At 42.0% G+C, this 25,923-nt stretch overlaps 1 protein-coding gene across 2 annotated transcripts in view; it reads right to left on the bottom strand.

Annotated features, from left to right (window-relative positions):
• The window catches only part of ppargc1a (peroxisome proliferator-activated receptor gamma, coactivator 1 alpha), a 277,232-nt gene that overhangs the window by 46,508 nt on the left and 204,801 nt on the right, over positions 1–25,923 (bottom strand). Inside the window, exon 2 of one of the 2 annotated variants that reach the window (XM_042400798.1) lies at positions 9,379–9,417. The exons of the other annotated variant lie outside the window; for it this stretch is intronic. Within the exon in view, the coding sequence (XP_042256732.1) occupies positions 9,379–9,393 (15 nt within the window). The 5' untranslated portion in view covers positions 9,394–9,417. The remainder of the gene's footprint in view (positions 1–9,378; positions 9,418–25,923) is intronic. 2 annotated transcript variants of the gene reach the window in all.

Genomic DNA, 25,923 nt, shown 5'->3' with positions numbered 1-25,923 from the left:
TTCCAAACCAACTCTGTTGCATGAGATTTTAATAAAAAAAAACACTTAAACAGTATCAACAGTTATTTTTTCTGTTAAGACATTATTTTCAGGGAACAACTAAGTTAACTTCTGACTATACATTTCTGTAATAAGAAGCTCACTCCATGGAATATGCTAACCCCAATCCAATTTTTAGTCTTGTAAGCCTATTAAGTCCACCTGAGAACGCAAAGAGCAACTGTCTCCCTAAATTAGTGAACCATGTACAGTAAAGTCTCATTAAACACAAAATTGCACAGAAACCTGTGAAAAGGTTCTGGGGCTGAAAATGTAAATTGTACAGATTGTGTGTGTGAGCATGCCAGTGCATGCCCTGTGAGTGCAGTAAGACATTAAGAGTGTGTGTGTGTGTGTGTGTGTGTGTATATGTGTGTGTGTGCTATGCTTATGGGTATCTGAGGGCATTTGTACCACTAAATCTATACATCTGCCTCTCCATGCGTGCCCAGAGATGCTACCCAGAAGCCACGGCGAAACCCGATCGGAGCAGGTGGCGTGTGCAGTGACCTCACAGAGCCCAGATGGACCAGTACCACACAGACCGTAGTATAGGGGCGACATGGGAGTGACATGGAGCTCGATGGTAGCTGGCTTTGTGGCTGCGGCATAGATAAAGCCCTCAGACAACAGGGATTTAAGTCTTCCTGTGATGAAAAAAGTGTTGGTAGTAGCTTCTGGTCAGATAGATTCCTCACAACTTGAGTAATTGCACCTTAATGAACACAGACTTGTTCCCCATAAAAAGAAAAAGAAAGAAAAAAATCTTGGCAGGGGATATATGCTGGTAAATGATATTTCTCTCTCTCCTGAAGCGGCATGTGAGTCACAGTCAAAAGGCTTATCTGATTGTACTCTTCATGGCAATTAAGACAACGGAAGCTAAATATAGATATAATGTTATGATTTCCTTTCTTGAATGGCCTTTGATTCTTTTTCTGCAAACACACTCTAGCTAGAGGCTGCTGGGTATGCAGTGGTAGAGATTTGTAGATATAGGAATCATTTCAAAAGGAAAAAAAAAAAAAGGGGGTTCTACAGCCCTACTGAAGTACAGGTAATCTTTGAAATGCCACAGCTTTTTGTTTCAGTTGCACAGAGCTGATAATGAACGGGTAAGTATGGGGAGATTGTCACAGACTGGTGCAGAATGAGAAATAGGTAATGTTTAGTTGCCAACATCAAGAGGAGATATTTGGGCCAGAACGCTGGCAGCCACGGGGGCCAACATCACTGCGTATTCGATCACTCTGCTCCCAACAATGGCCTCGGGTCTTGCTTTCACACTGTCCTTGCATTTAGCCACTCTTATAGATACCACGTCTCAAGGGGAGTGAATCTATAGGACGGAGTGTGAAAAGTTGTTCACACCCATTTGATGCAAAGCATGTTGTCATATGATGGAGCTGACTTCTCCAAAGCTCTCTGAGGCTTTGAATATTGCGACTTGCGGAGCATAACCTTGCAGACAAATATGCTTCTAAATGGATCCATTAAACCTGATTTATTTGAAAATGACTGTTGGTTAATTGCTAAACGGCTCACAACAATAAAAGAATACATGTGGTCACTTTTTATGAACACAGTGAAGAACATGCCCGGCACGTGCGGAAAAAAACTACAACTGGACTTGCTTGTGCGGGGTTGTGCTGCTGGCAGTTCTCAGAAAGCAAAAGGTCTTAATGATTAAACAATTTCTCCCAAGAGTCAGATGACAAGTGGAACACTCTCAAAGCCAAAATGGGGCTAATCCACAGATAATTATCTTTGTTTGAATATTCAACATGGCCTGACTCATGGTGCAGAGTCTCTTATTTGCATTTCTGGTCTTAGATTGAATTTGATATTACGATTTCTGTTAAAGAGCTGACTTTGTCTTGTGGTGGAAATAGTCACAGGTTTAATTCTAATACTTTAAGAGTCTTTTTTTTTTGACACTGTTTTTTTTGACAGTCCATCCATACTTAAGTGGCTGTGTCTTGTTTTCCTTTTTCCATAAATTGTGTCACCGGCCCTCTGAGAGTGGGCTGCTGCACAGTGTGCGGGGATGATTCATATCACTTTGTTGCATGTCATTGCTCCCAACAGAATCTATCCTAGCATCTGGCCATTTTAATACATGGTGGCTGGATTTATATGAATTAATTGAGGGCGGAGGTAAAACAGAGTGCTACATCTATTCATGTACTGTTCAGGACTGTTACGAGACAGCTTATGCTTCTTTCTCCTGCCTGTCATTTGATGTGCTTTCAGATCTTTGGTGATTGGGTCGTTTTTCCTCTTGATAAGTCTTGTTTTTTCCTTATTATGGTCACATTTCACAATACTGAAATGCTCTACAATAACATGGGGTGGATGGAATACCATAGAAAACTGTCTAGAGGAAATGTAAATGGATACACCAATCAAATTTGTGGTTCTAATGTGGTGTCAAATTATCACACAAGACTGCTTTAAAATGACCCTTTGATCAATTAATAGATAATTAAAGTGGTTAACATTAAGTTGTTTTATTTAATTTGCAGTCTGATACATTTTTTTTACTCAAATACTGTCGGATTTCTTTTCAGTGCCACAGAAAGATCTCTTGCAAGGTCCATACATTTACATTGCAGCCATAGGTTCCTAACTTGTACATTATAGGCAACAAGGTAAACAGTGTGACGCCAAAAATTATGCCGGCGCTCACCCTTTGACATACAGTGAGCTAGTATATTCTCCCCCTGTGAAGATTTTACATCGCCTCTCTTTGTAGTGCCCTTCAGAGAACCCGTCGCCTTGCCGCCCTGCGTGCAAGCGTGTAATCCTTTCCATCAATGAACTCCACTGTGTCATTTAGCCACTCTCAGGATGGTGGCTACTTTCCCCGCAGAGAGTCCGGCCCACATTATTAAGGCAAATGGCATGAAGAGGCTAGGGCCAGTTAGCCATGGCTGAGCCTTGGAATTGAAAATAGCATCAGTCCCATGCAGGGGCTGGTAAACACAAAAAGGAGCCTGGGGCGCAACACAGGACGGTTCCACCCTCCCCTCCCTACTCCAGCTCTGTTTTGGAGGAGCCGGGGAAAAGCGGCAGCCTTGCCTCCCCCCCCCCCCACTACAGACGAATAATATCACGGTCACATGGTGATGCGAGTCGGGGTCTCCCGTAGGAGCCCTGTGTTGTAGGGCTGTTATTGGGCTTGTTTAAAATCACCAGCGAGTCATGCAAGATGCGTGTGTAATGCGTCTTGGTGGAGAACTGTGCTAAACTAGCGCTCAAGGCAGGGACTTGTGAGGCACTTTGTGTTTTGCTTGTGTATAGCACTCACAAGGAATATTAAAATTTATGGACCATGAGGCTTTGGGTTGCACACACACATACACACACACACATAAACAAGACTTGCATACTCCTGTGCTGAAAATACTACAAACCCAAACTTTGAAATTGCTGTAAAATTCCAACAGATGCCACATGCCCGGCGATGTAACTAGAGGAAATGAGATGCGCTTGTGTGGAGGAGATGCAGTTAAATCTCTTTCTACTGGAAGGGCACATGAAAATAGCGCTTGTTGTCATGCTCAATATCCAGTAAGGCACTTTTTAAAGTTTTATAGCAAACTTTAAACTTACTGAGTCAAAAGCCATGGCCTGTAAAAGCAATGATGTTTACAGCAGTTTAATCTAAGTAGGAATCTAGACGGAATCAAAATGAACTCTGGAATGTGAAAAACACATTATTGAGGTCTCATCACTGGCTACAGGCAAATTTAGGTGCATCTTTCTGCAAACTGCAAAAACCTCCTGTGAGTCACGAGGAGGCCCAAAGCACAACAGATGTTGCTTGATTTCTAAAATAATAGAGAGGCAGGGCTGAATACCTTGACAGCACAGTCCTTATGTACTCTTAGCACTGGAAGAGCACCAGGGAAGAATTAGGTCAGCTGAAGTGAATTGTGCCTTGTGGAACTCCATGTTAAAACAGCATCAGAGGAGAGGGAAGGGGTGGGGGTGGTTGGTGACACACAGGTAGAAATTTCTGGAGCAGCACAACCAGTTTTTTTTTTTTTTTCTTCCTTTTACTCTTGTATCATGGAAACGTGAGCAGAAACGTTACACCCCTGAGTCCAGACTGCAGCCTAATTATTTTGAGCAATGAAAAGAAGGAAAAGGAGAATGAGAGAGAGAAAAAAAAATGCATGCGAATTGCAATTCTTTCATACAGCCTGCATACGGGATGTATAACCACAAGCCTGAAAAAATCCTTACGGCACAATAAAACTGATTGTATCATCACCTTTTTTCCCCTTACAGGGTGCATTTCTACTACTCTTCACATCACCTCCTAAAAGGAGCATGTACTGCTGGAGTACACGGTGATGGGGAAAAAAAGGGAAAGCGGAGCAGGCATGAGAGGAAAGAGAAGGCACAGTCAATACCCATTTTTGCCAAGGCATCCTAGTGAAAAAGAGCAAAGAGACAAAAGGAGCAGATGGATGGAGACGGAGCTAATGCTGAAAGAGAGTGTGAGAGGGAGTAACAAAAGCAAGAGGGAGCGAGCCGCTGTGAGTGATAGAAAGAGTTGGACAAAGACGGGGCATGAATTAGAGGCAGATATGGAAGGAGGGGAAGGAAGATGGAAGCTAAGTACAAGAACGAGTGAATGGGGACAGGAAGTGTGGACTTTAAAAAGGGTCACCCCGAGGGGAGGCTAGCAACCACCTAGCCGTTCCATCACTCATCTGAAGATAAACCACCTTACTGTCACCTTTGCTGGGACTGACCCTGGTCCCCGCTGGCCTCCCAGTGCCGGTCCTACCACGTCCACTATCTCAGTGTTGATCTAATGGTTACCACCTTCCCCTCCCCCGCATATTCCGGTCACGGTCTGAGATCTTCCTGCTTACGATGGGTATCTGACTCACATGTGCTATGTATTCATTTACAGGAAGGTCTAGGTTTTCACACACACACACATGCACTGTTCCTTCCACTGCCAACATGACCTCATTGCCCCCTCATGACTCCCGCGTTTTGGAAATAAAATTGTGTTGCAAATGCACCCTCTCCCTTGTTAGCAATATTAAATTGGAAGAAATAATGAGATGCGGATTCAAAGATGACAGAAAGTAATTGGTTTTGATGTGTGTAAAATCATGATTTTAACTGGACATGATATTTAAATGACTTGGCAGCCGTCCATCAAAATGAAAGTGGGTGTAAGCATATTGCAGATTGTGCTGAGCAATAGTGTTGGCTTTTCCTTGCGAGTAGGCAACCTCAGTGTTTTTGGCAACCAAAGCTTTTTCTGTTTTTTCCAGACAAATGCTGTTATGCCCAAAGCCATTTCCACTGTCTGGAAATAAAGTGATTTCCATCACTTATTTTCATGTTATCATCTGATCGTTGGTAGTAGAAATCAAGAGCAAGATTAACTGTCAGGCAGTCATTCAATCAGTCAACCCTTGCCCTGGCTAACCCGTACCTTCAGCCTTCTCCAAGTCCCTCCAATAATCCCTTGTTGGGCGTTTCGTGGTGCTCTGTGTCCACTGGGACTGTCATCGCCGCCACAATAAACAGGATTAATCAGCGCTGGCATTGGGCACTTTGGTCCAGATGACGCGTGTAATTAAGGAGTAATTGGCATGTCATCTGTACATGAGGAAATATGACATGCGCGAGCCAGATGTACTCGTTTGCCGCCCCGCAACAAACAGCGCTTGAACAACTGTGTCCTCAAAGGCTTTTAGCAGAGAGATAACTTTCTTTGCACTGCTGACACTTTCGCTTTCTTAACGTCTTTATTCACCCTGCAATCTCCCTCACATTGTAATTCACTTGCTTATTCATTTATTTACATGCTAACACACTTAAACACTAATTTGCTAACTTATTCATTTATTTACATGCTAACCCACTTACTGCCGCTTGCATTCAGCAACTTATTCATTTATCCACATCCAGGATGACACAGTTACTTTCTTGAGTATTCATTTATGCACGTAGGAAGTCACTTACATTCTCGCTTGCTTAATTAAGAGGCCCCTCTCTTTTCACTTCACACAAAGGAAGGGTTTATGCAGCTCAATTTATACTGTAGCCTGCACACAATGGGAGATGGCCAAGATGCCCTTTCATGTTTAGGGTCACGCCGGCTGCAACAATAGGTCTGAACTGCCCTTATCTCTCCTTGTAAACGTGAAGCTCCGGGATAAGTCAGAGCCCGATTTCATGGCTCATGTGGGAGATGTTAGGATGAACATAACTGAGGGGAGAGTTTTCTTATTTGCCCTTGCTCCTTATATTTCCTTGGTTGTTAGGGAAGTCAGTAATAAAAAGAAATTCACTGCCAGGCTTTAGAATGATGCTCTATCTAAGCTCTTATGAAACATAGCGTAGACCCATACCTATTTATTATTTCATAGGTACTTAGATACAGTATCCGCAGCCATTTGTCAGTGTAAATGTAATTTTCAATTACATTCTCTTAAGAAGCAACATTAGGTATGCCAAACCTGCACGGCCTCTTCTCTATAAATTCAATTGCTTCAGGATTATTAAAGGTGTGCCAAAATAAATGAATATTAAGAGTTATACATGTTTCTGAGAGACTTTTAAACATATCAAACAAACCAAAGGAAGCCCAGCATCACTGAAACAAAGTTGGGTCGAATTTGGGCGTGGAGCTGGTTCCAGGAGGGGTGAGCTTGGCAGGGAGTGAGGTCAGCGATGCACTTGGCTGGTAACCTCAGATAGCTGCTGGCTAATTTGCAGTATTCCCCCAATCGCAACAGAAATCCTAGAGCCACGCTGAGTAGAGAGAGGGTGGCCATAACGGCAAAGCAAATGGCTCATAGAGATATCCCAGTTGTTTTTCATCACATCAATTTCACGCCTGTGCTGCCAGTTTTTCAGAAATGTGACAAGATGAAGACGGGGAAGAAAAAGAGAAAGTAGGAAAAAAAAGGGATGGAGGAGATAGTGGGGATGAAGAGAGGGGGAAAAAAAAAACAACGAGCGCTTAGATACATAAAGCTGGCAATGTTAATCTGAGGGCCTGTTCCTGGTGCGAGTGATTGCTGTCATAGCTGTCTCGTGAACAAACAAATGAGAATATCTCTAAAGCTAATATCTTCACTGACAGCATTGCTCACCCTCTTCACAATACACTGATGCAACAAAGGAGTTGTTCCCGCAATAGGTTTACTCTTTGTGGTATGTTTGCAGATAGTTAGAGGAAGTCATTTGTTTGTAGTGCTATAAGGCCTTGGAATGAGCATATGTGAAGTTGACATGAATCATCCTTTGGTGTTACTTCCCAGAATCATAGGTACTGATTGTTATTAGTCATTATACACTAAACACATAATTAACTTCAACGCAATCTCCTACCTGTGGACTTTTCACCGCTGTAGTATTTTCTCCGATAAGTGGAGTAATAAAACTAGAGCTGGTTTACTTCTAGTAGAATCTTGTCTAAGGTGGTGTGTGTGTGTGTGTGTGTGTGTGTGTGTGTCATGCCTCAAAGGAAAAGTACCTGATCCACAAAAAACTTCCACTAAGTTCCAAAAGGTGTTTCTGTTATCGCCAGGTTTTATCTATGGTGCAAACATGTCTGTTTATACAAGCTGAGATAGCAGATATTTAACCTGGCAATTGCTTTATGGTTTCTTGACCAAACACATTTTATAGCTGTTTGCATAATTCCCGCCTTTCATCTGTTAGAAATTGAGCTGACTGGTACTTAGAATTATGACTCATCAGTAAAGCATTGGATCGTTTAAGATCTGTCCAACTATGAGTTGTATAGTTACAAAAGCTAATTCATTATTGCAGTAAAAAAAAAAAATCAGCTAGAAAAGTAATTAATTTTGAGCAACTACAGGGTATATGTGGTGTATATGTTACACTGCAGATAAGCAGCAGGAAGTCCGAACGTTATGAAAACTGACTGTTCTCACCGAGCGCCTGATGGAGCTCTTGCTTGGAAGGGGAATAGTCAACAAGACTCCAACTCATTGGACAATCTTCCATACAATATAATTAATGACAGTGCATTTTTAATTACCCCTGTGTGGCGGTAGGCACTACAGCTTTTGTTTATTGAGCCCCACTGATACCCATATTAACAAAGTTAGGTTAATGATAGAGGTATTTTACTTAATAGCATTTTTATTACTCCCGCTAAGAATGAAGCAATTAATTAACAATGGGCAAATTAAGTTCCTATCCTGTAATGGCCTACCAACACAGGACATCATTACCAATAGTCAAAATAATTCATAAAGCGAAGAGTCAGGTGGCTCGACGGCGGTGGGAAAAAATGAATATTCCCCGGCATACATTTGATTTTTCATTTTAGAATGGAATAAATTATGGATATGGTCTGTCAGCGGACATGTTGGTGGTACTGCATGCAGAGTGAGCCGCAGGATCAAAGATGCAGTACGTTAAGTCACAGATTCGACGTAGGCGTCTGGCAATAAAAGAAGGAAGTTTCGCTGCACAATAAGAGCAAGGTGAAGTTGAGTATTATTTGAACAGATAAAGCAGTGAATTAAAGATACACAGATAAATGAGTGAACAACTAAAAGAGAAGGAGAGATGGAGGAGAGAGGGAGAGGACTGAATGTTCAAGAAATGACATCGAATAATGGACCTCAAAGACATATATGAAAGCGCATAATCTTTTAAGCTTGCATTTGAAGGTAATCTTCCATTAAAGAATACTAGCTATTTCTTTGTGGAGGAGAAATGCAAAGACAGCAGAACTGATGGGGACCATTGGTGTGACTTTGAATAGAGGAAAGACTAAAATGGCAAAAGGTGCAATTTCTCAGGCTTCGGACTTCTCTGGTAAATTCTTTCATTCCAAAAGAACTACTAAAACAGTAGCTGCTGAGAAATATAATCCCCCACCCCCAGCCTCCCAACACACACACAAAAATACACACACACTGAGCCCAAGTACACATGCAACAAAGAGGGAGAGATTAAAGCATTAATTCAGTGAGAGGGAATAGGATCCTGGCATAAATTTAGAGTGAATGTTTGGGGTTATCTTCTCTGCTGACTGCCGTTTCTACTCTCTGTACTCCATTGCACTCCACATGCAAATGTAAATCAGGGTCGCACCCTGTATCCTGTAACATATCAGGCTGTAAACTCTTGTTTTTCTTTGATAAGCTCTGCATATGTGTGTGTTTGCATGCGCAAAAGTGTGTGTGTTTGCAGCGACAACAGGTGCACTCTTGTGTGTGAACGCAGAAAAATACCAAACCATCCATGTGCGTAGTGCTCTTTCTGTATGTGTGTATGTTTGTGTGGGTGGGTGTGTCTGTGAATGTGGGTACTTACATCACACACAGACATTGCATTTCAACCTGCTCTGCTTGCCTAAAAAAAAAAAAAAAAAAAAAAAAATCACCAAACACAGAGTCTTGTTTGTTTGCTTGTCATAGGTGGGTGGGATGTACTTTACTAGGCACACCAGCATTCTCCTGGCTTCACACTGGATACCAGCTGGCGGGCACTGGGGCGCCACAACATATCGTGCCAGTGTCACAAACGAAGGGGAAACTGTGCCTCATCATATAGAAAAGTAGTCTGGCAGCCTCCAGTCCTCATTAAAAATGCACTAACGCTGAACGCTCCCATTAATCTAAGCATGCTGTATTTAGCGAGGGTAGCCTTGTGTACAGTCTATAAAACACAGCAATTAAAGCAGGTACTTTTGGCTTCATCAAGGCCCAGCCGAGCGTAATGGGCCAGAAATGTGAAAAAATCCTCCAGCAGCCAAAGCACTATTTGACAACAGCCAGGATGTAGTCCGGAGCAGCATAAGATACATATGGAACTGGAAGATGACATGATTTAATCTTGCTCCAGCCTGATAACGGCAAAAAAATCTGTTAATGTTCTATCTACAGTACTGCAGATAATCATCTCTGAGGTATCCATTCTTATTTCAGGATATCAGTCATCCTAATATACACCAGAAAATTAGGCAGAGGTATATCACAGTAAAGACATACTACATGTGCCTCTCTAATGTCTTTAACCCAACATGATACTGATGTAAATTTACAAAAATCCAACATGCGTGATCCCAGAAACACTGTATTTGTAGCTTATTTAGGTTATTTGTGTTCTTTGTATGTAGGTAACATACTTGTTGGTGTACTACAAGGTGGAGGTCATTCGATAACTGCGTCTGTCATGACATCCTTATGACTGCTATATGAACTTCTTATAGCACAAGGTTCAAGGAGAAGTGCTAAGATGCGAGCCGACAAAGCATGCTTTCAACTGCAACCCGAGTAGGTTACAACGTGGAGAGATCACATGTGCAGACCCTTTAAGACTTTGATTATTGCTCAAAAGGCCGGACAGAATAGCTCACATTGTCCCATCCCATAGCAACAACTTCTTTTTTTTTTCCCTGTCAGGTCTAAAGCTGGCTCAAACACATAAATGTGTCTGGATTTATGCCATTGTCTACAAGACCACTCGACAAAAAGACAAAGACTTGATTAGCTTTGCGTTTTAATGCTTCTATTGGTTTTGAAAGCATGCCAGCCAGTGAGGTCTGTTAGCTCTCTTGACACCACTGTAGTTAGACAGTACACTCTTAAACCATATCAGCATAGCTTTCAGTAGTGAATGACAGAGGTTTTTGGTCCGCACAAGCATTTGTAAGGAATAGGACAATCAGATGGGGATGGGGGTATGTGGGAGGGGCAACACTGGCAGAGCATTGTTGTAGCATGTAACATGGTCATATCAGAATTACTTATAAGCAATTATTTTTTCATGTGCATGCCAAGCCACAAGGGATAACAGTATTAGCCACATAAATGGATAATGAGGCCACGCGCATAATGAAAGGATACATCGTCCACAGCATTACAGTCCAGAGAGGAGAAAGAACAGATGTATCAGGAAGACAGATCCCTCAAACAAAGTGAAATCACTCTAGAGACTTCAATCCATGCTGGAGTGCCTCCCATATAAACAGGTGTGAGTTACTGTGCCACTGTGTGTCCCTATGTGTCATTTTGCGAGTGAGGCAGGCTCGTCTATGTAAAGCTGTCAACATTTCCTTACCCTAATAATAATTACCCTCAATTTACCCTCTGCCCCACAGGCAGCTGGAGTAAACAGGCCAAGGATATAACCCCCCTCCATGGTAAAATGTGATTTCTCATCAGGAGGTGGCCACATGGTATGGGAGATAAATCATTTTCTATATGTATGAGAACTACTGTGCTACCAAAAGCAAGATAAGAGGTCAACTGAGTCCACTGTTGTTTACAAGGTTCGTTTTTATGGATTTTATTTATAGTGGATCATGACCTTGAATAAGATTAGCGCGTCAATAACATGAATTCACTAAGTTGCAATCACTGATAAGAACACACTGCAGAATTGTTTCATAATAAATACTTCCTATGGATAATGAAACTAGGACATGATTATGTTTAACAGTGAAACTGCAAAGTCTAACTACTGTATAATGACTAATAACAGTGTGATTTTAATGGCTGCTGCTGCCATGCACTAATTCAAAAATGATTGCTTAGTTCCCTATCTTTCCTGATTAGAAATGTGTGCAGAAATAGAAATCTGAGCATGATAGTACTGCGGAATAATTGAACTGGCCACTGGTGCTGAGTGTAAGGGGGCCAAGGGGCCATTGTCCCCCCACTTTACCCTCCTCTCACATTCTTTTTAAGTCACGAATAACTGTGTCCCTTCAAATACCCCTATACTGCAACACTTACGGTAAAAAGACGCGGGAGGTTTTCTGTGACTCACAGAAAACCTCCTGCCTCTCGTTTGTGTTCATGTCAAGAGCAACAGTTAATACAACAGCTGTGAGCCCGGTGCAAAAGCTTTGGGTCCATCCTGTAGGTCCTGTGGGCTGCCAATGCTTTAGCCTCGAATGGTTTGAGCTGATCTCCACATATTTCTGGTCCTCTAAACTGGTATTTTAATGTAACGCAGTGGAACTTAACGTGGAGCGACAGATGGAGGGGGAGAAATGTGGTGCTGCGCATAACAAGATGCAAACAGGCCATGGATGTATTACAGGCAGTAAATTTACTGTTTACAGTGAGCGGAGCAGTTTCCAGTGTTTCATGCTTTCCTCCACATTTCAGCACAGAGATTGGTCCATAATGAAAACTGCAGAGAGCACAAAAGCCTCAAATTGTGTGGCTTTGATTAGCAGAGTTGCACACACACTGAGCTCTCCACTATCACAAAACAACTTCCATGTATTTTGCTTCTTTTACTTCTCTAGTATTTCGTATCTGTAACAATCTACTGAAATGTCCATCAGAATAGGCTATAGCTATTAATCTGACTCAGGCAGGTCTGAAATGTGTTAGATTAATGTCTGAATTTTATATTAATGTTGTTCAGGTGTCACTGAATATAATCCAAGATGTTGAAGAAACATCACTACTGATGTTCTGTTTGTTGCCCACAGCTGGCTGTGTATCAGATTATTTCTTTTGACTTTATTAAATACCTGCTGCATCACACAGCAGCAGAAAGTGTGCTAAGTGTGCCATTAAATTGAGAGAGTGATGTGCACATTTACGTACGTGGCACAGCAGCGGTAACTTCATTAACAAGAGATTGGTCAGGATCTGACGATAATTAATGTTCCGTGTTCTGCTACCCATCTATATCATTGACTGTATAGAAAGAGGTCAGCTGTTACACAGATTTCAGGTTTATACGATGGAATTGTTTGTAATGAAGCAGCCCTTATGGATGAATCCTGAGCTCCATCAGAACTGTCAGGTCATTTTTATTTTAATAGCTAAAAGTCCAAGATAAGACTAAAACCCTGGACCCACTTGATGCTGCTGATATTCATAGACTCCCTAACTTATATCAACTGACATCTCAACTGTTTTCATACCTACATCATCTAGCAGTTCATCTGCTCTAATCGCTTCCTCTTCAACTTGCATACAAACTGACAATTCGACTGCCTACAGCGCTTACGTTTGAAATGTAACTTTCATATGCTTTCAGCAATCACACTTTAACTAATTTCAGCTGCTGTCTGTGCTTACACTTCAGCAGACACTTCAAACTCTTTCAGTGCTTCAACTTCAACTGACACCTCAACTTGAGTTCAACTGCAACTCTAATTAACCTCTCACATACAGACAATTCACATTTTAAGATGCTGATTTTCATATTTAATGTTGTGCTCTGTATCTGCGAGAAAGAGTTTCCAACCTTGCCTAAAACTAACATTTCCATTTGTTGTGATAAATTAAATGTTACATGACTTTGATTTGAGAGTTTGGGACTTGCGTTAGGAGGCAAATGTACCCACACTAGTCCAAATATGCAGGGATGCCCACATAGAGCAAGTAGCGGTGCTCCAACATAAACTGACTGACTGTATTAAAAGCCACAGATGGCTACATAGAGGGCCTTACATACCTTAAATGTTCTTACAACTTGGCCATCTCCGACACAGCCAGGTAAAAAATTTTGCAGGAATGAAAACTTATTGTACACAGGTCTGCTATGTTACAGGTTCTAGGTTTTGGAATTGAGGTCTGGAAGCATTTGTTAAGGAAAAAGACAATACATTTGTCTATGTGTTTTTCACTGTTATGGTCTCCAACAGTACATCTCCTTAGGGACTGCCAAGCTCAAACCACAACTGTTCCTCAACCATTTTCACATTCAGTTGGCCCAGACTAGGGCAAGGCAATTTGGCTCTCGGGCCATCTATACAGTGCCTTGTCTGGGAATGGATTTAGTGATTTTGATCTTTTTTTGTGCCTATGCTCTTTGTCTCCATTGTGAAGACTCAGGGAAAGAGAGAGAGAGGGAAAAAAACAAGTTTGACCGAAGCCCAGTCAATTATCTCCCAGGTGTTTGACTGAAGTGATTGTAAGCGATCGCGGCAGTTCCCACGAGCCCTGGACTGAGACGGGCTGGAATTAGCCAGGAACAAAACCCAATTCAGCAGAAGTGAAGAAACAGCAGTTTTGAATAAAACCCGGCAGAGAATGCAAAAGAAAAGGCTCCCTGCCGAAGATAAAGTCGAATCTTGGCTCCTTTTTTCCCTCTTCCTCCATTCCCCTGTTACACACAGCCTATCATATAGCCTAGTCTTTTAAACAAACTGTGGGGCTGGAATTGTGTCTGTGGTGCTTCCAATACCTTATTGTGTGGAGGTTAATTACTGGCAAGGCATGAGAAAATTACATTCTCAAAATAAAGTATTATGATTGGCCCTTCCGCTGGCTATTTTAAGTCATGCGTGGTCTTCATACAAGATAGCTGGGAAACCAGATTTTTAGACTTGTTCGATATCAAGTAACCTCGTTTCAAGTCCTCTATTAAAGCCACTATTCTGACTTGCAAATTACCTTTCTTTCCCAGGCCCCAAACACCATTTCCTCACGAAGATTAAGTTATAGCCTGTACTTGAGTGCACACAGTGTTGTAATAACACAGGACACTTTTCTATTGATAGCAGTGAATTTCCTTGTGTCTTTTCACATCTCTCCCTGAGAGAATTCAGTCATGCTGAAGGGCAGCATTTCTGTACAGGGAAGATATTGTGGAGATTGACATTTAGAAATGGAGGGGGAGGAATGTGGTGGATTTCTCAAGCACAACCTGAGGTGGTGTAAGCTCATGTACATAGGTCTAGCATAAGCTAGCTGCCGCAGGAGACCAGGCACATTCCTCAAGTCAATTCTTAACCACTAAAGAATGGTTAACTGGGCAAGAACTTTAACTCAGCCTCAGTGAAGAGTCTAAGCAGGAGCCTGCTTAGGTTTGCATGAATCTCATGATGGGAGGCCCCAGTTCCCAGGCAATGATTGTGCATTTTCCTCCCTGCTGGAATCTTATTTACTCTCGCCTTCCACATGAGATGGCCATGTCAAGCATGGTTTGCGTCCGCTGCGCTTTCGCTCGGCTGCTCACGCTGCATGCCAGCTCACACACATCAGGGCTAATAAATATGAAGCCTGGGGAAACTGGCTTTGCCTGGCGCGGCAAAGCTGGAGGTATCTGCCGAACTGGCAACCCGGAGTCAAAGAGCACATCACGTGCAAGTTAACGCTGCTTTGGACTGTGATGAGCATGTAATCGTAAACTGGGATACGACTCCGGAGGGCTATAAGGCATTGGGCATGTTCAACATCACCCCAACAACCCCCACACCCCACCAGCTAACACTCACACACATATACACTCAACCACCCATAACCAGAAAATGTCATCTAGATGTTCTTTTTAAATAATAGATGAGCAAGTCTTTTTGTTATGGCTCTATTTGGTTAGCATTATAGGCTAGCTTTTGGCTTTTCTTAACACGAAAAAACACATTTTCTCATTCATTCATAATCCAATTCATAATAATCCATCGCACTCCTTTCAGTTCACTGATCAAACATGGCTGCTGAATGGCAAAGGGTACAGCAGAATGGTTCCAACCATTCAAAATATAGTGTTAACAACTCCTTTATCTCTGTTCTGTTTATTAAACTAAACTTTACTGGATGAATGTGGTTTGAGAAGCTCCTGTGAAAAATGAACGCCTGAGCCCGGCAACACCTTTGGCTGTTGATGCATTGTGACATCCTGCAAGCAACGAAGCTGTTTTTCCTAATGACCCTCACATATGCAAACTAGTCTCTATCATCAAGCTCATTTGTAGTGTCACCTCCTGCACTCAGAAGTGTCTCCCCCTGCCTTTACTGTCGTTTCCACACATTTGGTGCCTTAATTTCATGTCCACAGTAATGTGGTCGCATTTTAAATGAGCTGTTTATGTTTTGCAAAGTTTTCTGTCTACATTGGCATCTTCTGGTTGTTTCCTAAAAGTTTGCTGTCCACTCTAAAATGCCAAAACAATAGAAAGGTGTTGAGCCAGCAGCTACTTCATGCTAGATCACCTGACAATTACGCATCAGCGCTTTCAAAAAAAGCTCAGTTTTCCCAACACTATCATGCAAGACTGGCACTTTCACACGTATCTGCTTAGGAGAGCATCTAAAAAAATGTTGTTTTTGGTGGTCAAAAATGATGGCAAAACAGAGAAAAGATACATTTATGAATTTAGCTATATTCTCATGAACAGATTAAGTAGAGTAATTTGTTTCAGAAACAATATAAGCAGATTTCTCACTGAAACTGAAACACATTTCACTGCATAAATCAGGTAACACATACAGAATTCTGAGACCTAGTATGTGCATGTGTATACTGCGATATTCAGAGAAAATTATCCATTACGTGTATATGTTGTTATAGTTAATGATAATCCATTGTTTTTCATGCTTTCAGTAACACCCTTGGTAATGAGCAGCCACTGCCACAGTGTTGAGCACGGCATCTGCCAGTGATTACTTTAGAAGAGTGTTGCCAATTCTTTGACATCAGTGAACAGACAGCAACTCCCACATCCCCAACAAACAAGCAGGAGATGTTCTGCTGAGACTTGTGAATCGACTACAAATGACAGAACAACAGACTTTTATTCGGGGCCTATGAGTGACCAATGTCGACAGTGGCAGTGTATACCTACGCTATATAAATAGATCAGACAAGTTACAGTGCCCCTGCAAATCCAATAAAACTGATTGCCAACAGCAAATACTGAACTGATGAAAGTAGCAAAGCAAGCTGCTTCAAGTCCTGCCTGCATTTCTAGTTGTCTGTATAGAGCTGCGTTCAGACTGCATGAAAAAAACGCAGCCTCACCATTCCTTGTTAATACAACTACTGCATTGACACAGCTGGGGTTGCCAACACAAAGGGCTCCTTCGAATACATACAGGATGTCCAGTAAAAAAGTTATCCTGGCGCTGATGCAACGTGTTGCCCAATCAAATACACACAACAGTATATCCAGGGTAGATAACTGGTATTGTTAACTTTTTGAAAGTTGATAGATGATACAGATGATAAAATAATTGTTGCTGTGATAACTTTGTAGAGTTGTAAGATTATTCCTCATAGTATTATAAATTGCAGCACTATGTTTTGGGGTCTAATAAGGCTTAATGCTCGTGGATATGTTACTCAAACTGGACTTCCTAGATTGTATTTCATCTTCTCACCAGTACTTGTAGAAGTACACCCCCACTAACACAACCCATTGTATTTCTTTTTCTAAAACACTGCCTTTTTTTGTCAAAATGTTTTCTAATAATCCATTTTTTGGAAATTGAGATATTGCATGGTATCAATCACTGATACACAGCAACACAACAAACATTAATATGAAAAACTTGTGTATAATGACTTCAACAGAGTGAATCAGATGATGCACAAAGTTGGCAGAGAAATAACCTACAGCTGAACTATGTGACAATGACCTTCACACAAGAGCTACTAAAAACAGATACCATTGACGCCTCCTGTCCTGCATCAAATGGACAGATTAATCGAACCCAAATGAATCTGCTGCAGTTGCTTTGGGATTTGAAAATCTAGTCCATTGACGAGGGATGAGTATGTACCGGACAAAAAGAGATAAAAGCAGAACCATTGCATAGAAATTGTCTGTACTTTAATACAGTGGAAGAAACAGAAGCTGGGCTGTGTCAGAAAGCAAGAAAGATTGACAGAGTCTACACTGGCTGGAGCATAGGGCTTTCACAGCCATACCCAAAACCTGTTTGAAACATCTTATTTCTAGCATGTACCCAGGGGCCACTTCCATGTGTCTTAGAAGGCTGTGCTTTGCAGCTACGCTAGCGTGAACTCCCTGATGGCTGGCAGAGCCCTCTGATCTGGCTGCTCACACTCTAGTCCACACTCTTGGGATCAGGGATAAAGGACCCTTTTCTCTTCTCAACCCCGCTTTTTCCTGTCTTTCCTTCCCCCCCCCCCCCTTTCCCAGCACCCCTCCAACCACCTCTGTTTTAACAACTGTCTTCCTCCATCGCTCAATCTTTTTTTAACTCCTTCCTTTATTGCTCCTCCTCTTCCCCCTCCCCTCCTCTTTTCCTCTCTGCCACCGGCCGTTGAGTGCAGCCAAGGCTTTTGTGTGCAGAGTGGCTCTTTATTGAGTGTCACGCTGGCCGATAATCGCTGTTTAGCGGTTATCGCCCCTTCACACCAGGCCCATTAATTAGGCTTAATAGTCAAAGAAGCAACTTTTAAGGATGCACTTGTACAGCAATAAGGCTACAGTTATGAGCTGCCACTTGTTTGCGTGTGACTTCTGGGTGTGTTTTTATTAAAGCCTGTGTGCGTGTTCAGTTATTATTTGTTTTTGTGTCAGCTCAGCTAATCAGGGGGAGCCAATTGTAACTGACATGTCCGCGGTTTATCTAGTCATTGATGTGGCGGGTGAACAATGGTGCCAGAAACAATGAACGGGGGAGCAGTGTCGACCGAGATTACAAACGTCTCAGGGAGCGGCGAGAGCCCTCGGGGATGTCAGATCACCATACTGTAGGGCTAATGAGATGGCAACACACTGTACACAAAGGTGTTGTAAATCCTTTCTCTGTGATAGCTTAGCCCGCTCACTGTGACATTTCAGCAGGGTCATATCGAGGTGACACACAAAGACAAGGTCTTCTGAGTTAACCTGTCTCCGAAAGAATATAAGCCAGGATTGTCTTTTGAAGCAAATGCTAGAGACGGATTTTTGAATGCTACTCAAATAGGAAAAACAGCATTGTCAAGTTTAGTGACACAATATGTCTGTTTTGTTGCTATTTCAAGTCAGTATAATCTAGGCGTAAACATGTCAGTTTCTCAACATGCACAAGTAATGTGTTCTTTTAAATTCCCATGCCCATTAAAAGCCACAGGCTCATTTTCTATGAGAAGCCCCAGTGAAATAAACTCCAAATATTTGTGCATGGCATCAAAAGGGGCTTACATCGCAGACAGCACGTCCTCAAACAAATATTGGCGAAAAAGTTGGGGAGGGATTTTGTTAATTGATGCTGTCCTCTTCCCTTTTTAATCACATAAGCCCTGGATGAATCTTAGTTTAATTCGCTGATAGAATGCCTGTTTTTCCAGCGTTCCTCCAGCTCGTGCTAAAAGCTGAGGGGATCAGGTCTAATCCAAATTTCCCCCCCTCCCCAGTCTCTTCCCAACGTCCCATGGCTGGTCAAGTCTGGGCTGCTTGGGAGAACAGGGGATGGGGGGTAGGGCGGGGCAGGAAAACTGGCAGGTGGAAGTGGGGGACTGTTTGTCGGACCTGGTTATTCCGCTCCGTGGATCCCATCAGGCGAGTCGTGACATGTCTCGTCGGAGGGCTCGTCCCACCTGAGCGGCGTGCAGGGGGTTGGACTCGGCGAAGGGGAAGAGTGTGTATAACTGTCTCATCTGGTCACATTGAGTTTGCATCCCTTGAGTAGCTTGTTATATGAAGTCTTTGCCAGAACCTTCCTGTTTTAAGTGGTCAGCCTACCTCTGCCATATTTTATCAAATATTCTTTTTGTTTGCTGCGACTGTTAAATTAAAATGGTTCAGACTAAGATAAGCTTATCACCCCAAAGGCTTACAGCTGCAGCTCAATTTCCCGTATTTCTCCAATTTCCATATTTTCTCATCTTCATTCAACATTTTTTTTTGTTCTCTGACTCTCCATTTAATAAACTGTGTACCTTCTCCATTTAGAAACATTGAACCTTTTTATAGCCTCGAATATGAATATGTCAACTTAATCAAAACCTTTATGACAGCCAACATCTCTCATTTAGTCAATTTCTGGGGGTCCTCCAAAGCACTGAAGCTGTGTCTGTGATGCAGGGGGGGGGATGCATGCATTAGCTGTTCCATGATTAACTGTTCCATGATTAGCTTGGAGAGCAGTAAGTGCTGGAAATGTCCATCCCTGTAAACCCACTTCCCAGAGCTCGTGAGGCAAGAGAGTGCTTTGAACACCCCGACCCTGCCGACAGTGGTGACTCAAGACCCCTGAGGGAAAAAAGGAAATCTGCCCCACTGAAAAGCTCATCTGCTTGGCATCTTGACTTGCTGAGTGCCAGACGAATTTTGTTTAAGAGTATGTCAGATAAACACCAGGAGAGGAAGTATGGAACGTGACAAATGAAAGAACAAGAGCGGGCAAAACAGCATCGCATTAAAGAAAGAAAGAGAGTAAAGATAGGTCTACGGTGTGACGATTCATGCATGTGAGTGTGACGGCAAACGAGCACCGTTTGCATTGCTTTATATCAGCGCAGACAAACAAGTAGGACATGTGTACAGGCAGGAATACCTGACAGTGTGCATGCATCTATCTTTGTCTTTGTCAGACATTTGCGTGTGTGTTAGCACGTGTACTCATATTTATGTCTTTGTTTGTATTTATATTCACTTGTGTCACTGTGACATCCGGACTGTAGCATGAGCGCAGTTGATTACAACCAGTGTTAAACCTCTATCCAGGCTTAGTAACCAACACAAGGCCGGTTGTCCCCCCCCCATGTTTCACATTCTCTGACCCCCCTGGTTTGACCTCCTCACTCTGAGCACAGCTGTCTGCCTCATAAACTATATTCCACAGCACTGTTGTTGGGAAATGATCTTTATTTAAACTTAAGGGGGAGCATTTTTTTAATTTACTTCTACATCGCATAATGAATACCACTGTTTAGTCAGGAAAATGGTGTCTATAGCGACCAATAAAATGTCGCCATAAAAAGGAAGATAAAGGCTAGTGTGATAATATAACGATAAAAAATATCCACAATTTCTAAATAACAGCATGAGGCTTTCGAATCCTTTGTTTTATGACCTTTGCAGCACAGAATTGTATTATTTCATTGTGGACATATTTTTGAGCACAAAGTAGTCTCTTTTTTACCTTTTTATTGTTTGATCTTAAAGCAGGAGAGATGGGATAGCTTTAGATGTAGAGGAAGATCCCTGAGAGTCTTTCTCCACAAGACTGTTTAAATTGAAAAAAACAATGGACCTCAAAAGCCATTTAAGCCATTTTGTCCACAGTAAGCCGGCTAAACTTGATAAGACATCTTCTCTCTCTCCATTTTGGCCCTCTGTTAAGAAGACAGGGTCTGTCCCTTCTGCAGTCATTTTAAAGGGTCAGTATAGCCAATAATAATAATATAATAATACAAAGTGCTGCATTTATGTTTATTTTGTCGAATGACTTTGTTAATAAATTACTGATTGGTTCACCTAGTTAACAGGTAGCATTTATGAGACAAATGACTGTTTTATGCTTGTTCATTTTTCAACAGAAAACAATATAAATGAGAACAACTTAATTGTGAATTTGACTGTATTAAAAACATAATATGTGATCACAAAGAGCAGGAAGGAAGGACAGAAGGTTAAGCAGCTAAGACACATGTCATTTTTACAGTTTAACAGCTTAGACATAGTGTATTGATGCAGTCTAGGCTATGGTCTACAACTAGTAAGTCTACAAAACACAGTGTTTAGTTTGCACTCATTTGTGTGTATATGTGCTGGTAGTAAGATATAAAGAAAATAGTGGTACAGTAGGTGCCCTTTGTGGCAGATCAACACTGCAAATTAGGCACAGCAGTGTGTCTCCCAGTGAGTACACGCTGTGTCTTGACTATTTGTGCACATCGTTTAGCAACATGTGCCAGTATCAGGAGACAGGTTAGCATTCTGTGACTTTGATACTGCTGTCCCACATGACTCCACACACTGAGCAAAGCAGGCATGTGAAAGTGTGTGTTCCATATTTAAAGGATATGTCTTGAGTTTGTGTGTGTGTGTGCCACTGGGTTAGAATAGAAAGGGTTCAAGTTGACAAACTGCAGACGCCAACACTACAAGAGTGAGAGAGCAAGAGAGTGAGGGGGGCCCTGAGCAGAAAGGGTGGAAGAGAGGAAGAGGTGGGGGTGAAGCAGAGGGGAGGGGTCTAAATCTGTGAGAAAACGTCTAATCCCTGGATTGCTGAAGCTTCGGAAATCCTGGAAATAGATTAGGAGCTTCACTGGCCCAGCTGCCTTTAATAAGAAGGCCCGTTTGGCTCCAAAGTCATGGCACAGCACTTGCATAATGTGCAGAGCTGCCACTTCTTGTAATTATCGTTTCCCCTATTTGGAAAATGATTCAATAAACACTGATCCACGGTGTCCCGCGCATACTGACAAGCTGTGGATGGAACACGCAGAGTCCTGGGTACATGTGCAACACCCGCTCCGGTCCGGCCACTAATCCAAATACAGGATGAGGGGTGCACTAATCGAATGAGGACTGACCGTATCGACGGGAGAATCTTTGTGCAGTTTCTCTCGAGCCGGGCGGCCACTGAGCCGAGGAGGCTCCCGATACATTTAGAAAGGTCCGCCATCAGATAAGAGAAAGTTGCAACGCTCCTCCTGACTTTATCTGCTTTCACACATCAGCAAACTTTGGTCCTTTTTTCTTTCCCCTTTTGGCATTCTCTGCCACCAACGTTGTCTCTGATATCTTTTTTTGGAATGAGCAAGCTCTGAGGGCTGGGAGGGGGGAATAAGTCATCTTCATCTATTTGCTCACAATGGGATTGCATTTCCCCTCTCCACTGGCTCTGGTGTATGAGACCATATATTTATCCTCCTCAGCAGGAAGGTTGGCACTTGCAGTGGCGAATATGTTGAAATAAGGATTGATCTGGGTTTGCAAAACACAAAAAGAAGATTCACTGATTATGAAAAGTAAAGTGTGAACACATACAAAAGAGATATCATCATGACATCATGTTTTCTAAAAGTGAACCAGTTATTGCACAGTCCAGGGTACAGATTTGTCAATTTAATAACACTATGACAGCCGATGAACTTGTTATTTAGCAAGCAGGCTTAATAAATGCATCTGAAATAGAACATGACCTAGGCACTTGTTGAACTTGTCACTGGGAATGCCATTCTCAAGCAGCCTTCAAAGAACAGTTGGCCAATAAATATCTTTACCTTTCTGTCATCTTTGACATAAGGATATAGATGAGGTTTTAGCTTTAATGTCCAAAGGGTCAGACATAAAGAACAGGCTATGACAAAGCATGTGATCACAGCTGATATTATTGCTGCAAATCACAACTAAAATAACAGCTGTAAAACTATTATTTGTATATCAGCAATACTTTTTTTAATGTAGCATTTTTGTGTGTGACAGAGAACAGCAAGAACCTTCGCAGTGAATAGTTTTAGCATTTCGTAACGATCCTATTACCAAACACTGGATCCTCAGATGCTTGTCACTTGAAAGCTCACCATCTCTTGCAATTCATTCCCATCTATTGACACATCTGAAACTCCAGTGGACATAGCTACATTGCCATAATGGATGTGTCAAAATGACAAATATTAGCTCTCCTTTCCCTCAATCAATTAAGAAAACTAGTCAATGGGGCACTATTGATGAGAGGATCCATGATCCAGGGTCCTTTAAAGAAGTAAAAGATTTCACTGCAGTATAAATAACTGCCTCCCTTCTGTTTTGCTCTCCTGGCTTTGTGCTGTCTCTCTCTTTTTGCCAAAATGAGGGTAATGTGCTATGAAAGGTATCCCAGATTTCACACCTTCTGGGGCCCTGAGAGATGGAGCGACCAGCTGTCCATATCACAGCACCCGTGTTCCTGACTACCCCCGGCCAGAGAGAGCCACAGGCAGCCAGAGAGGGGGATATAGTGAAAGAGAGGAAGAGAGAAAGGGGGAAAGGGTGAGAGAGCCAAGAAAGAAAGAATAGAAAGAAGAGCCAACCAACTGAATTTAGCGCAGTAGAACAGACCTCTTTGAAACTGTATGTATATTTGTAGCATTTACATACATGTATGTGCGTGTGTGTGTGTGTGTGTGTGTGTGGAGATTTACAGTCAAGTCACCTCACTGAGTCATGAAAAGTCAAACTCTCTCGCTTGCTCTCTCCCTCACATACTCGCACACTTGAGAGGTCGAGATGAGCCAGGATTGCAAAATGCCAGAAAAACAGTGACCTACTGTAAGCATCCTGGAAGTAGCGTTAAATCTGGCAATATCATGGATCACAACAACTCAGACCCAGCTTGCAACCACTCTTTGACATTGCCCTCACTCAAAAAACTGTCTAAAGTAAGATATCCTTTCACTTTCTCTGTGCAACTGCCCATAAAGCTCTCCCCCACCCGCACCCAACACACCAATCTTAAATGTGGGTGCCATAACACTAGTGTGGTGTACTGCTCTAGGGCGCAATTTTCCATAGACTTGCTCTATATTGCCATCTGAGAGAGAGCTGGATCAAAATGGTATGGTTTCAGCTGGGAAGCTGGAATATTATTGTAGAAATAATCATAGCAGGGGATTGGTTTCAGCCATCTATCGTATTCATGTCACAGCGTCTGTACATTTATGCCTTTAATTCTCACACATCTGCAGAAACCTTCCATGTGTATACTTTCCCACATGTAAAATGCCAATGATAAGATGGGAAAGACAATGAGCTGATTAGCATGTGATTACCAAAAAAGGTCGCTAGCCAAAGTGTTATTTAAAATTAGATACAGTGCTGCATGTAGGAGTATTCATTTTTCAAAATGCATGCAGTATCACTCGAGATTACTTGGGATTTTTTACTGTAATTTATACAATTTCATACATTTTCAATATTATCTTAGAAAATACGTAGAAATATATCCACCTTTGAGTAGAGCTTCTGTTTTACATGGAATCAGACACTCTGCCAATGAGTCTGAAAATAAAAACAAAATATCCATCGGCTAATGCGGCTTTTATGGCTCAAACCTTCACTATTAGCTCCTTTGTGTGCTGTGTTGTACCACGTAGCACCAATACTGTTGACCCAATCAATCAAGCTTGATAAGATGACCCAATTCAAATCAAATGCATCAACAACTGCATCTCACCCGTGCGTCATATAATGAGGGTACACAAATCAATCTGTGTCCATCTAACCGATATTGGTTTTACAGTTAATTTGATGGCCCTAGTTTGCCATAAAATACAGTATGCATGTATATTTTCAACTGGTGTATACACTCATAGTCTCCCATCCATGTATACATACACAAGCAGAACAAACACTACATTTCAAAGGGTCACATGGTGAAAGATTTGTGGATTTCTTTCTTATGAATAATCATGAATTGCCAAAGTAATCACTGGGCCACTAACCAGTAGTTGAGTAGGATTTTCCTAAAAAACAATGTATAGACCCGTACAAAATTAATCCCTCTCAATCATCACTTATGATCCACTAGAAGTGTGCAGCAGTGACCCCGCCCTCTGCCTGTATTTCCTTATTTTGCTGTAATCAGGATGTTTCTGGGCGTCAACCTTTGGGCAGTGGGTCTGTAGCCCCCAGCCAATAACAGTGCACAGGGTGTGGGGGCGGGACTCTATAAAAACATAGCAACATAGTGCTGCACTGCAGCATAGCGATTCTACGACCAGATGCATAAAACTTTGTGTGGATTCATGACTAAAACTGCATGTACGCACAAAGAGAGAAATACGCATTCTTTTCATCAGATTTATAAAGCTGAGCATATGCATGGTTCTGTTTTATGAACTGTGTATAAATTGAGACACAGATGCACAGATGGAACATGATATGTTGGTTGTTTTATTAAGATGGTTTAATTAGGCTCAACAGAATTGCTTTAACGAAATATTTCCACAGACTCAAGGGATGACCACAGTGTCTCCCAGAGACACAGGAGATTGAGAGAGGCTGCATCTACCGCCGGCGCCAGTGCGCATGGGGAGGTTGCTTCCACTGCTTGTGCGCAATCTGTGCCATCGCCTAACTTTGCAGGTCGGTGTCAAAGAGAGAGATTATAAATACAATCGACATCATGGCAATGGAGTTGAGGGAATTACAGATTGTTATGTCTGACATAAGTTGCAGTTTAAAAGAATTGGTAACAAAATCAACTTTTCTATATGCTT

This window comes from Thunnus maccoyii, chromosome 22 (assembly GCF_910596095.1).
Source record: "Thunnus maccoyii chromosome 22, fThuMac1.1, whole genome shotgun sequence".
In the NCBI taxonomy this organism is placed as follows: Eukaryota; Metazoa; Chordata; class Actinopteri; order Scombriformes; family Scombridae; genus Thunnus; species Thunnus maccoyii.
Note: the sequence above shows the minus strand (reverse complement) of the source record. Positions and strands in the feature narration are given on the sequence as shown.